The sequence below is a fragment of the Nicotiana tabacum genome, chromosome 16, assembly GCF_000715075.1.
Source record: "Nicotiana tabacum cultivar K326 chromosome 16, ASM71507v2, whole genome shotgun sequence".
Lineage (NCBI taxonomy): Eukaryota > Viridiplantae > Streptophyta > Magnoliopsida > Solanales > Solanaceae > Nicotiana > Nicotiana tabacum.
Window position 1 is genome coordinate 45818016 of NC_134095.1, and position 16847 is coordinate 45834862.

Sequence of the window (16847 nt, forward strand, 5' to 3'; positions counted from 1 at the left end):
ACGTGTATATAACGCCGTTTGAGTCATATTTCAGCCACTGTGGGCAACATCATCATCGTATACCAGCTGATCAGGTGATGGTGCGTATATAACGCCGTAACCTTTTCTCATATCCCATATACATATATATACATATATACGTGTATATAACGTCATCTGGTCATGGGTCTATGTGCATGTATAAATGCATGAAATGCATATGAAATATGTTAATAAAATCTCTTGGTACATCATAAAGCCATTATGTCTCTGATTAATATCCTGAAATAAACTTTATCAACGTACATATTTCTGAGGCCAATGAACATATGCTAAAATAATATGACACATGGAAGAATAAAAATATACACATCTTTAGCATTCCTACGAATAGAGTATTTTATGAAAGTTAGTGCATTTTTCATCCTGTGATTAGTCTTCTCCTTTCTGGTACCTGACAAAACTATTGGCAGTGGTAGAATATGAAGAAATTCCCAAATGTTAATAACCATATAACATAAAGTACCAATGTATACTACAAGTAAATGAAGGAAACAGAGGGAGAAATAGAATAAGTCATATGAAAAGTTAATATGCATAAAAATAAGAACACTAATTAATGACAAACACAAGATAAAGAAGAAGTGCAACTGTTTTAGTTCATATTGGCCAGACGCAATAGTACGTTACACTAACTTCAAGTTTGAATTTACCAAATTGTTAATACATATTCGATGTTACCGTTCACAAATAAATGAATTGACGTAAAAATGCTACCTACAATTTATTAAGCTTACAAATAAGATTCATAAGTTTAATTAACTTCTCAGTGAGTGCCAGAAGGTAGTCAGAATATTACTTATCTACTACAGCTTACCACTGTTCACCAATACTACTCGGTGAGAATACAGAGACACAACTCAAGTAGCTTAAGGTAAATAGAAATTCAGGGATTATAAGAAAAATACCATAATAAAATGTAGCTTAATCTTATCTCAAGTGATTATAAGTAACATCTTCATCTGCGAACTGATGATTCATGGTAGTCATTGTTATTCAATCATCCAATGAAGCTTGAGACCTCTCTTTCCTTTTGTGACAGCAAGTTGGGCTACCCAGGGAGATGTTTCTTCAATATCTTCCATATTTATGTAGCGTTCTGCTACTGGTTGTATTAAAGGCAGCTCAATACAAAAAATTCACTATTTTTATGGCAATTTGGCCAACAACCTGAAGTCGCTGATCTGGAGGATTACGAAAGTGGCCCAAAGAGAAAGAGTTGCAAAAATTCCCGTTTATGTTTCATCGAAATCCTTAGGATGTTTAATATAGGAAAAATCTAACCTTGGAATTGTCAAAGAGAGCATATACTCTCTGTCCTGATGTCTTTGGAAGTAAACAAAAACCAAAGAAAAAAATAGTGTCTTGAATTTATTTAATACATGGTTGCCACCTAATCAAAATCACTTAAGAGTCATTGGTTTGGTTAGTGGCTTCATGCCACACGTAGGGGTGGGAAGAATTTAATCTTTGTCCAACTAATTAGTTAATTAGGTAATGTCCCGTTATCTGATAATTAATTACGTAATTAAAAATTATCTTAAATTACTTAAAATTCTACTTATTTTTAATACACTTTATATAACTTACTATCATGGTCAGGTGGTACCATATAAAATAAATATCATTGTTTTAAAAGGCTTTTTTGGGACTCGCCTCAGGGCACGCCCCGGGGCGGGGCACTATCAACACGCCTTGAGAGTCATGTGTGGGGCTTAGTTCTTTGAGGCTTACACCCCCAAGCGTCCGACGGTGCGCCCTAAACACGCCTAGCGCCCAACGCTCGGGACTCGCCCAATAGTTCTTATGCAAATTATGTGTTGAATTCACTAATTTGCACTGTTAACTATCAAAATTCTTTAACAAATGAATGGCTAAAGTTCTTTTTATCTATACAAATATAAAAATTGTGAATAATTCAAATAACGAAATATATTATTGCATAATTACTAATTGAGAACATCGTGAGGGTGAATATCATTTGAATATTTCTTCTAAAAATAGATAACCAAAATTTATATTGATCTTCATGTCTTAGTATGTCTCTCAAAATTATCATAATTTTTTTATTTTAGTATTTAAAAATAATTTTATATTGACTCATGAATGAGTAATATTTTAAATTATAGTTGTTAAAAAACTTATTGTGTATTTACTTTTAAAGAGGTAAAATATGCAGTTTGATAATATTTTTTAAGAAATTATAATTTTTAATTGTTTGAAAGTTAAGAGGTTGGAGTTAATTTATATTTCATAGTAACTTTAACAGTATTGTATTATTTATACTTATAAAACATGCTAAATATTTTATTTTATATGAGTTTCTTTAATTCTTTTTAGTTTTCTTAAATTTTTAATGCATCTCTTTATATTTTATTGTGTTATAATGCTATATTATTTATTCATAAATTTAAAAAATTAAAGATCCGTGAGGCTTACGCCCTATGTCTCGAGGCTTTTGCCTCGCCCCGTATTAAGTAAAACACCCCGCCTCACGCCCTCGCCTTTAAAAACACTGATAAATATATACAGTATTATTTCAGTAAAATATCCATGTAAAAATACATATATTTTCTCAACTTATAATTTTCCTAATCTCATATAAAGAGCAAAAATTTTCATACGTTTAATTCTTAAAATGGTAAAAAGATAACCTTCTTTTCTTGCGAAAAAAAATTAATTTATATCTTTACAATAAAGAAAATCTCATAAACTTTCTTATATTATGTGTATAATTGAAAGTAGTAATATTTATAACTATCTAAAATTATATATTTTTTTTCAAACTACTTTACAAATATATTCCACTCAAATTACCATATATAACGGTATCAAGGTTGTTAAACTTACGGGGTGTAACAGTCACTTGCAAGATTCACACACTTGAGAGAAAGTTTGATCAATTATAGAATGTGCAAGTGCAATGTTTTGCCTTTGCTTCAATGTTAATATTACATAGGTGACATCACTTGAATGATGCAAGCATGTTTGGTACAAGGGCATTCCCCATAAAGTTGACTGCTGCACAGTTTGTGTGTGCAGGCAGCAACTTTACAGCTGTGGGGGGTTGACTAGTACAGTCAGTAAAGGAACTGGTGTCCATCTGTTTAGGGGTGTTCGTCGGTCGGTACGGTACGGTATTTAGACATTTCTGTTCGATATTCAGTTTCAGTTTCTTAAAATCCTATACCAATACCGTACCTAATTAAATTCGGTATGGTTCAATTTTTCTCCTTTCGGTTTCGCTTTATTCAGTTCGGTAACTCCGGTTTATTCGGTTTGAATACTAACTAGTGCATAGAGCCATAGACTCTAATATTCTTAATTAAAGTACTCAAAAATACAAAATTGAAAAATGTTTGTTGATAAATTTTTTGTCCAAAACTAGCAAATATCGACCCAAATAGAGAAAATTGTACATAAAAGAATATTTGATCATTAGAAATGTCTTGTTACTTGTTTAGAGTTAATTGATGAACTTAGAGAATAAAGGAAAGTGAAATTTCAGATTTTTTATATTTATGTTATAATTGATAATATATATTTCGGTACGGTATCGGTATTTCGATATTTTATTTTAAAATATCAAACACCATACCTAATACCAATTTTTTTTTAAAACTTAAACCAAATACCAAAATTTTCGATTTCAGTATAGTAATTCGGTATTTACCAAATTATGCATAGCCCTACATCTGTTCCCTCTGTTGTTTCTTTGACTATGAAAAGTTGAACCACGTCCCTGGCTTGAAACTTGTTGTTCTTGAGTACTTGAGGATATATGATAGGTTCCTTATCTGATTTTTTATCATTAAATTTGTTAGATCATCAAAATATAACAATGATGCATATAACCTATCATAGTATTTTAAAAAAATTAAACATTGAATATATTTAGTACTTCAACTTTCAACTGATCGAGCATCACTCGGAGCTCTCTTTACATTTTTCAACAACCTTGTTGAATATTACAAATTATGGATCCTTTTGTTGACTGATTAGAAACCTCATTACCTAGTCGGCAGTCGCATCAAACGTGTCACGTGCTACTACGTTGGCCATTCATATACTAACAAGTTATAAATGTCTGTCTAAATATACCCAGAATCCTCTTTAAATCAATATAACTTTCAACAAATTTCAGCTTCATAGCATAGAAAAGATAACATTATCCTTGAGAGATCAAAGATAGTTGCTTTAAACCAACAAATTTCAACGACCGAAGGGCACCCCAAATTCAAGCTAGATTATTCGTGTGTTTCTCGTAACTACGAAAGGTGTTACTCCCACTATTTGTTTGAGGCATCTTTGCTTTATAAAATACAGACAACTTGAACAGAGGCGGACCTACACTAGGCTTTGAGGGGTCACGTGAACCCGTTAACCTCGGCAAAAACTCTGTATATATATTGTATGTAGTATATACTTTAGGGACCCATTAAATATTTTTCTTGGCCCCTTTAAAAATGAAATGCTGCTTGGAGCAATGGTCCGCCTGTCTTCAATATTTACCTTCCTTTTGCTACAAAGGACTGGGGTTCGAAACCCCTTTCCACAAATATTTCTTTTTAGTTTCTTTCACTTTTTATAACTGGAATAATCAATTTTATTAGTACAATAATACTATTTATTAGTCACTAATCAACAGTTGACTAATTTATAATTTTTTATTTAACCTTTTCTCAATTTTATTGTATTTTAATAGTTATAGATAATAGTCAATTTTATTATTTAGTTCTTCTACAAAAGCCCCAAAATATTAAATCCCTAAACCAGTAAACCTTTCCTAGTTCTTCCTCGCTCAAATGCAGAACTCCCCTCAGCCATCACTCCTCACTCCAACTCAATCTCAATTCCTCTCATTACTTTGAAAAAGTAGCGGGCATCGAATCTCTGGTCAGTGCTTCTTGTAAGAGCATGGAGAATTTGGGATGGATTTTACTAGATCCTATGCGTGCTTTAGATGGAGTTTCTTTCTCCCAGATTCTTATATTCTTGTTTTCTTATTTACTTTCTCCATAAAAAAAAAAAAAGTAAAGGATTAGCGCTAATAAATAGTAATACTTGTGTTTCAATCTGATTTTTGAGCTTAGTCCTTCTGGGCATTGTTTGATGGTAACCCATTTTCATATCTTGTGGACTTAGCTTATAGAAAGGGATTAATGGGAAAATGGAATTACTTATATATTTATTCATTCAGTTTTTCTGCTAAACCTGTAACTATTTGCTGAAAATACTGAGAGTGCTTAGCCCTTTCTGTATATCTACCTATGATTTTATTTAGGTTTGAAATTTTTGGTTCAAGAATCCCCAAAATTTAGGTTTGCCACTGGTAATTAAATCAAATTTTCTCTTGTTGTGTTTTCTGCTTTGACCCTTTTTGCATTTCATGAATTTCTATTCTTGATAGACTATTAAATTTATTGAACTCATTTTTTGTAGGAAGCTCTTGTTCTTGTGAATTGAGATGAATGTATTTTGACGAAGTTTAATTCTTCTCAACCAAGTTTTAGTCTTAGAAACAATTCCTCTCATTTTATCGATGAGTTTGATGAGAAATTACTCAATCCCAACCCTAGTGAGAGAGTACCCATTAATAAATATAGTCTTAGAATACGGGATGACGTAAGAAGACACTACATTCAAAATGGACCTTGCCAACCGGTTGATCATAAATTTCCTAAAACTTTATTCGGGAATAAAATGCGTCAATTTAGTTTGGGTTGGTTTAAAGGTTCGTATTCTAGATGGTTGGAGTATAGTGTGAAGAAAGATGCCGCATTTTGTTTATGTTGTTATTTATTCAAAAATGATTATGTTCATGGAAGCACGGGTGACTCTTTCACAAAAACGGGCTTTAAGGCTTGGAATAAAGCTTCGGAAAGACTTGATTTACATGTTGGTAAAGTAAATAGCCTCCACCACAAGTGTTTCAACAAGATGCTAGACTTATCAAATCAATCCCAATCAATTCAAGTTGCTTTTGATAAGCAATCCGAGAAACAAAGAAATGAACACCGAATTCGTTTAAATGCATCAATCGATGTTGTAAGGTTTCTCTTGTATTTTGGATTGTCTTTTCGAGGTCATGATGAAAGTGATTCTTCAAAAAACAAAGGCCTTTTTCTAGGGCTTTTGGAATGGCTTGCAAAAAGGCTCCCTGAAGTAGATAGAGTCATATTGAAACATGCACCAAAAAATGATATGATGACTTCGCCAAAAATTCAAAAGGACATTGTGAGTGCTTGTGCTCAAGAAACCGTGAAAGCTATAATCAATGATTTGGATGGAGATTATTTCGGGATATTAGTTGACGAATCCAAGGATATTTCACAGCATGAACAAATGGCCCTTGTTTTGCGGTATGTTGACAAAAAAGGCCAAGTGAACGAGCCATTTATTGGTCTTGTTCGTGTTCATGATACCTCTGCAAAGTCGTTGAAGGAAGCAATACTTTCTTTGCTTATGAAACACTCATTAAGTCCATCCAAAATACGTGGACAAGGTTATGATGGAGCTAGTAATATGCAAAGAAAAATGAATGGTCTTAAAGCTTTAATTTGCAAGAAACTCCTTCGGCACATTGCATTCATTGTTTCGCTCATCAATTACAGTTGACGCTTGTAGTGGTTGCTAAAAAACATAAGGAGGTGGAAACTTTCTTTGCTATTGCTGCTAATGTGTTGAATGTGATTGGAGCACCCTTTAAATGTAGAGATCAACTTCGGGATCATCATGCCGAATTATTGGTTCAATTGCTAGAGAGTGGTGAAGTTCAAAGTGGGAAAGGATTAAATCAAGAGCGAGGGCTTCAAAGGCCAGGTGACACTCGTTGGGGATCACATTGTAAAACATTAGATAATTTTGTTGTTTTATTTGCATCTATTGTTCATGTGCTTGGGGTGATTGAATATGAGGGTCAAGAGGCTAATGATAGATTGCAAGCAGAAGCTTTTTTGAGTAAAATCAATTCATTTGAATTTGTGTTCTTGCTTCACTTGATGTTGAAGGTATTGTTAATGTCGAACGAGCTGAGTAAAGCTTTACAGAAGAAAGAGCAAGATATTGTTAATGCCATGATATTTCTTGACCTTACAAAGGAAAGGTTGCAAGAAATGAGAGATGAAGGATGGAAATCATTAATGGATGAATTATATTTGTTTTGTACTAAACATGACATTTTGGTGCCTAATATGGAAGAATTCTATATTCCTGGAAAGTCAAAGTGTAGGCCTTCAAGTGTTACTTATTCACATCACCTACGTGTTGAGCTTTTTTATACAGTGATTGATTTGCAACTTCAGGAGCTTAACCGTCGTTTTGATGTTGTTAGTAGTAACTTGCTTCTTGGTATGGCTAGCTTGAATCCGGCTAACTCGTTTGCTAACTTTGACAAAGAAAGAATAATGACCTTGGCCAAGTATTATCCAGATGAGTTTGGCGAATTGAAGCTTCGAGATCTTAGTCACCAACTTGACACTTTCATATTGCACATGCAACATGGTGACCCTAGATTCTCAAATTTGAAAGGAATTAGTGATTTGGCAAAAGCGTTGGTTGAGGCAAATCTTGTGGAGATATATTCACTTGTTTATTTACTTGTGAAATTGACTCTAATTTTACCTGTCGCGACTGCAACGGTAGAAAGAGCATTCTCATCCATGAAGTACATCAAAGATGAATTGCGTAGTAGTATTGGTGATGCATTTTTAAATGATTGTTTAGTTTGTTACTTTGAAAAAGAAGTATTTACAAATGTAAGCAATGATGCTATTATTGACCGTTTTCAGAGTATGAAAACGTGTCGAGTTCAAGTATAAGTGGATGATGTACTTTTGTTGTATTAATATCAATTAAAGATATTCTATAACATTGAAGTTTTTCTTTTGATGTAAATTGTGTCTTCTTTAGTTCTCATTTTTGGATAACAGTAGATATTACTATTAGTATGTCAAGAATTGCGATTAAGGCCATTACACTTATTTTATATTTTAAAGTTTATTCCAGTTTAGTCTATGTGTGTGCAAGGATGTGCAAAAAGTTGTTTATTTTCTTGGAATGCTTATTTTTTTTAAAAATTCGCAGATCAATTGGAGAATCTGATGAAATCGAAGTTTGTGTTCGCGGGTCAATTGGGGAGTATGATGAAATCAAAGCGTAAGCTCTTCTTACTTTATTTTAGTTTTTTGCTTAGCAAGTTTATATTATATAGTGGATTGTGCTGCTTATTTATTGGTCTATCATAGAGTTTATATGTATTTTTTTATTAGCTTTGGGTAATTCACTCTAATGACAATGGTGCTCCCGTTATACTCAAATCCTGGGTCCGCCTCTGAACTTGAAGGTTGTTTTCAAGGAAGTCTACGTCAGTTTCAATACATAATCTTCATAGGAATTAGAAAAGATTATCCGAAGTCTTGTCATTGTTGTTGCAATCCGAAACTTAAATAGTGCCCTTTTGGCCAAAAAATACCTTTCTGCTATTAAAAAAATTACATAAGTACATAAAACACAATATAATACTGCGTTTTACTTTAACGGAAAGTTAGCCGTTAAAGTTAAATGCAGCACTATACTGCAATTTATTAAAAAAATAAATTTTTTAAGGAAAACGCAGTATAATACTGTGTTTCCCTTAAACGCAGTATTGTACTGCATTTTCCTATTAAAATTGGACCCACCTTATAACTCTGCCATAAATGCCTATATTTAATTAAAGGAAAGCAAAATGCCTATATTTAATTGAAGGAAAACGCAGTATTGTACTGTGTTTTCCTTTAATAAAATATAGGGCCCCTTCTTCTTCTCCAAGACAACGACTCCATTAAAAAAACTCCCCCTCCTCACTGCTGGTCCCCCCCTCCCCCCGGTCAAATTAAAAAAAAATTGGGCCCCACCCGTCACCCAAAAGTCAAAGAGTGTAGGTCCCCACACAACACAAGCTTTGGATTCCTTCTTTCGGGTTCAAAAATTCGATTTGAATCTATTTCAAAAAACTTGAAACTCGTATAGTACATGCATATTTGTATTGTTGAATGTGTTTCCATGTTAATTTGTGTTATGTTTGTATTTAAATTTGTATCTTATTTATACCCGGATTGATTTATTAGCTTTGGGACAAAAAATAGTTAAAACTTGATAAATAATTTTTATTGTTAATGTTATGTTTTTATTTGCTTAAATAATAAATAAATATTATTTATTTAGTTTGTTGTTCATATGTATGTTATGTTTGTTGTTTTTATATGTAATAGTGGCCTTTTAGCGTAGTAAAATATAGAGTCTTTTAGCGTAGTAAAATATAGAGCCTTTTAGCGTAGTAAAATATATAGACTTTTAGCGTAGTAAAATGTAGAGCCTTTAAGCGTAGAATCTCTGTAGTTTAAGTATGTAGTAACTGGAACTCATAGATAATTACTCAGTTCAATTCAATAATTAATTATTTAATTTATTAAATTAACAAAATTGTAAAAATGCTGAAATTGATATGCATAATAATTAAGGATAACTTGGTACTACCGGGCCTCAAATATCGAGCCTCGAACCCATACATAATTACTCAGTCCAATTTTAAAAATAATTATTTAATTTATTAAACTAACAAAATTCTAAAAATGTTGAAATTGACACATATAATAATTAAGGATAACTTGGTGCTACCGGGCCTCAAATATCGAGCCTGAAAACCATAGATAATTACTCAATCCAATTTTAAAAATAACTATTTAATTTATCAAACTAACAAAATTCTAAAAATGTTGATATTGGCACACATAATAATTAAGGATAACATGGAGCTATCGGGCCTCAAATATCGAGCCTGGAACCCATACATAATCACTCAGTCCAATTTTAAAAATAATTATTTAATTTATTAAACTAACAAAATTCTAAAAATGTTGAAATTGACACACATAATAATTAAGGATAACTTGGTGCTACCGGGCCTCAAATATCGAGCCTGGAACCCATAGATAATTACTCAGTCCAATTTTAAAAATAATTATTTAATTTAATAAACTAACACACACAATTAATTTTCTTTAAATTATAGTAGATGACATGGACTTTCCGCCTGCGCATCCTGGACCAGCCGAGGATCAGCTATTAGTGTTGCAGGGCGACCATAGGTCCTCCTTTGTATGGGAGGGACATATATCGGATTAGCCTCTCCGCGCCCGGAGACCTGACAATTTGTGGGACTTCATGGCGCAGCATCATTTCCATGTCCGCGTAGTCACGCGCCTACAGGCTACAGGCTTCTATACAATTTTTTGGATTGGGCGGATGCAGCTTGATTGGTCTCTCATCACGGCCTTGGTAGAGCGGTGGCGACCGAAGACGCACACTTTTCAATTGCCCACTGGAGAGGCCACCATCACGCTGGAGGATGTTCAGGTTTTGTACGGGCTGCGCGTAGATGGACGGGCCGTTGCGCTGCCCCAGTACATTAGATCCATGACGCGTGGACAGTATTTGGATATGATGGGGCAGTATACTGGTTACAGACCTCAGGGTGACGCTGTACAGAGAGGGGGCAGTCGCGTTGCTTTGTCAGCCATCAGAGATCATATGGCGTTTTTGCACCCACACATTACCGGCGAGACGAAGAATCTCCATATTGAGCGGTACACGAGGTTGTCATTGCTCCTGCTTTTTGGGGGTGTCTTGTTCCCGAACACTTCGGGAAGTCTAGTGAGTATGCGCTTTCTCCATCATCTGCAGCAGCTAGATGATTTACTCCTGTACAGTTAGGGTGCTGCTGTTCTCGCATAACTGTATAGGAGCATGTGTCGGGCGAGCATGCTTTGGCAGGTGGACATATGTGGTTTTCTACCCCTTCTACAGGTGACAATATTTTCGAATACTCTATTCATTACTCTGAATTCTATATGGTCGAAATAACTCTTAAATTTTACGTCAACCTTTTATCGTAGGTTTGGACCTGGCAGCGGATCATGTCGTTGCAGCCACCTCTACCACCACTAGAGCCCAGTGAGACTCATCCGTTTCTCCCTCTAGCTTCTAGGTGGGTTCTCCGGCGTGGGAACTACCGAGGGACCGATGCTCATCATAATCTCCCCCTTGTCAGGGATGTGTTAGATATGCTGGTGGCCGGACAGGTAAATATGTACCTACACTTACTTGTTATAAATTGAGTTGTGTTGTGCATACTCACTTTTATGTTATTATTTGGTAGTTCATCTGGACGACATACAGCGACGAGTTGCTAGCTCAGCTGCCCGATTATTGCTCAGTCGACCGACTGCTTTGGAGCTCCTCCGTCCCGATGATCTTCTTCGATATGGTTGAGTATCATGCCACAGAGTGTGTGCTTCGCCAGTTTCACCGTCCCCAGCCTATACCGGAGGAGCCTGCATGGGTGCCTACACACTATCAGCGGGATGACTGTACCAGGGTGGACGATAGATTTATGGGATGGCTAGAGCAGCAGGTCCATATTTGGGAGCAGCGAGGTGACTGTATTCCACCACCACCTTCATTTACCCAGGAGTCCACTATTCAGCTGTATACGTCATGGTACCGCCGTCACACCCGACTAATGATCGGAACCCCATTCATGTACTTGGCGAGCGCTACAAACCATACGTCGGGAGGCACGAGGAACTGGTATGTTTTTGTGGCTTATTAATATCTTTGTGATATAGCGTTATTTAATTAATATCTTAAGTGTTTCACAGGCTATTGGGCATCACCTGGTCTACCAGTTGGGATGGGAGATGCAGCAGCATGCCGACAATGCTGCACTCGTTGAGTATGGCCGGCGGGTGGCAGATCTGGCTCGTTGGACCCTGTTTCAAGCGAGAGATGGCACGAGGTTGGATCACGAGGCTCATTATGCGGCGCCAGAGGACTATCATCGGGGTAGGGCTGTCCCACGAGGCAGGGGTAGGGCACGAGGGAGGGGTGCCCCACGGGGTCGCGGGGGACGGCGAGGAGGTGGTCCCTAGCAAGGGGGCGTTGAGGCACCTGTCGACCTACCTATTGAGGGACATGATGAGGATTTTGGAGATGAGGATCTTGGAGATGATCATCCAGGTTATATACCTCAGGTAAATGAGCCTTCCAGCAGCATGCCGTCGTACAGCCTTCAGCTATCTCTGCCAGCATCGCAGGTCACCCCGTCAGGAGCATTGTTGCTCACGGGTACATTCGACGGGGATGTAGACCAGTACTTTGCAGTCCCATCTACCGCAGCTGAGGATCGGCCAACGCGGGACGTGGATGGCAGGCGCAGGTTGAGTTATGCCTCATCCTCGGCGGTTGATGCGGATCTACCACAGGCGCAGGTATGTTTTTATTACTGTAAAATTTCAATTTGTTTTCTTTTCCTTAATGAGCTGCCATTAATTAATTTTTAACTTTCTTATGAAGGCTTTGTCCCAGCCCATCTTTGAGGCCACTACATGCTTTGATGAGGACACCACGGATGCATATACTCAGGAGGCCGACGAGAACACGGTAAGAAAATATTTTTTGACTTAACACGTACAATACTAATATACATTTTCACATGCTAAGCTTAGTACTTGTTTTGTAGGTTGTTGACGGCCCGACGGCCTCTTCTACCGATCCTGCCAGTTGTAGTGTCGATGCTGCTGCACATCCTCACATAAAGAGGTAGCTTGATGATGATGATCTAGATAGTGTACCCGGGCGACAGGGGATGCGACTCAGGGCAGCAGCAGCACTGAAGCACACAGGCTGCGAGACACATTGATTTACTTATGTTTTTACTTTGTGTAAATAGTACATTATGTAAATAATGGTAACAATTATGTTTTAGAAACAATTTTATTTTAACTGCGTTTGAACAATAATTTTACTTTAACAGTACAACACAAACACAAACCTTGCAAACCTAACACAAAAACAAACAGTAGAACTAATGAAAACACTTGACAAAGGAAACATAAAGATACACTACACCGCTCAACACGTACATGCCATTGTTTAGTCACTACTGCCTAGTATTCTCTGCTCCAACCATTTGAGCTGGTCTTCCAGTTTTTTTTCTCTTCTTCCACCTCCTTGAGTTTCGCCTTCAACTCCGCAATTTCTTGCTTGGATTGGCGCTCTCTGTCCCACTGCCCCATACACACATTATTAAGATGATACAACTTGTCTTTGTAGTATTCCTGCTCACATGGTTCATCAATCCACACCTTAAAATTGCATGTAGGTACGTCGGGTTGCCTATAAAACTTGTTCATACACGCCTAGTAGCGGCGTCCAGCTTCTTCCCAACAATCGTACATCATGTTTTTGGTTCCACAGTCGCACCTTGGGCAATAAAAGGGTTGTTGATACATTTCTTAAAGAGAAACTTTGGTTTTATGGAAATATTTGCTATAGGTTGTTGTTAAGCGCAGAAAATAACTAGAACGCGCTCGTTATTTATAGGCAAGATTTCACATAAAATGTAGTATTATACCATGCTTTACATACACATAAACGAAGTATTATACTACACTTTATATATTCAATTTTTCTGCAAGAAAACAGCTTTTTTTACATGATTTTCAGCTTTTTCAGAACGACAAGACAACTCAAAAAAACGTAGTATTATACTGCGTTTTACATAATTTTTTTTTTAATTTTTAGATTGGTCTTCCTTAGTAACACCAATAAGTTGAATATTTAAACAATTCTATGAAGAAAATACTACATTATGTAAATAATGGCAAAATTCTATTTTAACAATATTTTTATTGTAACAGAATTTGAACAACAATTTTATTTTAACATGACAACACAAACACAAACATAGCAAACCTAAAGATACACATAACAAAAAACAAACAGTACAACTAATGAAAACACTTGACAAGGGAAACATAAAGATACACTACTACGCTCAATACGTACAAGCCACTATTTAGTCACGACCGGCTACTACTCTCTGCTCTAACCACTTGAGTTGGTCTTCCAGCTTTTTTTTTTCTTCTTCCACCTCCTTGAGTTTCGCCTTCAACTCCTCAATTTCTTGGTTGGTTCGGCACTCTCTTTCCCATTGCCTCATACACAAATTATGAAAATCATAAATTCTCTCTTTGTAGTATTTCTGCTCACATGGTTCATCCATCCATACCTCAAAATCACATATAGGCTCGTCGGGTTGCCTATCAAACTTTTTCATACACGCCCAGTAGCGGCGTCCACCTTCTTCCCACCAATTGTACAAACTGCAATTTTCTCCGCAATAGCACCTTGGGACATAAAGGGGCTGTTGAGATATTTCTTAAAGAGAAACTTTGGTTTTATGGAAATATTTGCTATTGGTTATTGTTAAGCACATAAAATAACTAGAATGCGCCCGTTATTTATAGGCAAGATTTCACATAAAACGTAGTATTATACCACGTTTTACATATTAAATTTCTCTTAAACGAAACTGCTTTTTCACATGGTTTTCAGCTTTTTCATAACGACAAGCAACTCAATAAAACGTAGTATTATACCGCGCTTTACATATTAAATTTTCTGCAAGAAAACTGCTTTTCACATGATTTTCAGCTTTTTCAGAATGACAAGACAGTTCAAAAAAAAACGTAGTATTATATCGCGCTTTACATATTAAATTTATTTTTTAATATTAAATTTTTTGTATTTTTTACAAACACCAATAAGTTTAATATTTGAACAACTATATCAAAAGGTCATGTTAAAAAATAAGATGTACCAAGATTATGGAAAATAATTTTATTTGATAGATATTGCAACATACACAAGTACAGACACGTATTAAAAAAAATAATACAAAAACAAAAGACTAGGGGTATCCTTGATAGTTGGGTACATTCGACGAACTTGCACCAGGAGTTAGATTACCACCGCCACGCATACCACCTGAAGGACATTTATGACGGTCGTGTCCAGTTTGCGAGCGTATGCCACATTTACGTGCATAAACGGTGTCACCAACATCCATTTGGTTCTGTATACGCGTTCTCTTTTGCACTTGTAGCTTGCACAAATAGTCCTTGTTACATACCATCTTAAAAGGTCCCGGCGGCCAATAATGCTCAGCACCTAATTGCTGCAACTACCCACTATACGTGTCTACATATGCAGCAACACTGTATTGCCTATCAATATAGTTGGTTGCCCCAAAACCAACTTGTTGAAAGCACTTCAATGCATGTGTGCACGGCATGTGGTAGATGGTTCATTTCCCACATGAACACAACCTTCTGGTTCACCGTCTGTAGATTATTCCCACGGTGTCCGCGGATAGAGGTCTTAACTTCAAAAACACCCCGGTCATGATCGTACTGTAGAAATGAATGCCAATGTGCTCGCCTCATATACCTTTCAAATCTTCTCATGGGTATTGACATAAATTGAACACCCCTGTACATCAATGCCGATGCAGCTTCATGCCTTTCAACTAACCTCTCCGCACTATATTTGAATGTCATGCGGACCATGGCAGTGACAGGCAATCCACTGACAGACTTCAACAAGCCGTTGAATGACTCCGACATATTTATAGTTAGGGCTCCCCATCTTCTGCCGCCATCAGCATGCAATGTCCACATATGAAGCTCATGTCCCATCAGCCAAGTATAGGCTCATGGATCTAGCTGTCAGATCGCTTCCATGCGCCTCATGAATTTGCACTGCTGGTGCTCAGTTGCAGCCATCCACATTAAGTCATGCAAGGCCTTATCAGGATATTTCTTCTGGAAATTGGCCTTCAGGTGCCTCACACAGTAACGGTGGTACGCATAGGGTTCCTGCCATTCAGGCAAGTGCCGTACATAACTTAAAATACCACCATGTCGATCAGATATTAGACAAATACCTGAACGTTATTTGACAACGTGTTGCTTCAAGTGGTTCAAGAAAAGCATCCACGTCTCTTCGCTTTCGTTGGCACAAATGGCAAAAGCTAGTGGAAATATTTGTTTGTTGGCATCTACTGCAACAAAGCTTAATATCATACTTTCCATAGACATGAGTACCGTCTATGGAAATTACAGGACGACAATGCACAAAACCATCAATTGCTGGTTTAAATGACTAGTTGAAAATATATTCCGGTCTATCCGGACTCCGCTCAAGCCTTTATTCAACAACAGTCCCGGGGTTAAAGTGTTGCAGTGCGGCCATGTACCTGGGCAGAGATGAAAAAGACTTATCCCAGTCGCCATAAATAAGTTCAAAGGCACGTTTGCGACCGAGATATGCCTTTCTTTTGGTTATAGTACAACCATACTCCTGGTGGACGGCTGTAATATACTCTTTAATCTTGAACCTAATGGACACTTCCAAATATGGAATCAAGACAAGAGAAATCAAGTCTACATCCAGGTGGAAATGATTCTCTTTGAATGTGTCCATTTCACATCTGTGGGTGCTAATAAATTTACCCACTTTCCACAAACCTGATTTCTTCTTGCTGGCACGCAACATCCAGTGACAACCCATAAAGTCTCTACGGCATACAGCCTTGTATACCTCCGTAGTTGACTCACTTACCATCATCTCACGGCATTCTCTTACATTGTAGATTTTTACAGCCCTAATTAGGCGAGCTTTATCGGGGAAATACATGCCCTTTGTCAGAACCGCTGGTCTAGACTCATCCCACATCGCTGACCGAATTTCATCATCATCCCTTGTGAGGGCATCCACGTTTGGCATACTTGGCAAATTATCAAGGGAGGGAATATTCCGCTCATGAAATGGCACATGGGACTCGTACAATCTTTGTCTAGCGGAAGGTGGATGAACATGTTCCTTCGTCAGCTCAGGTTCAACATTCACTTCCTCCTCATCAT

General features: G+C 36.8%; 1 protein-coding gene across 1 annotated transcript; it reads left to right on the plus strand.

The window, feature by feature from the left end:
• The first annotated feature begins 4956 nt into the window (after nucleotides 1-4956).
• On the plus strand, nucleotides 4957-7859 carry LOC107769663 (uncharacterized). The gene is made up of 4 exons (XM_075232072.1): nucleotides 4957-5007; nucleotides 5527-6000; nucleotides 6109-6601; nucleotides 6667-7859. The coding sequence occupies exons 1-4, from the start codon at nucleotides 4957-4959 to the stop codon at nucleotides 7857-7859; spliced, it is 2211 nt and encodes a 736-aa protein (XP_075088173.1).
• Nucleotides 7860-16847: the final 8988 nt, after the last annotated feature.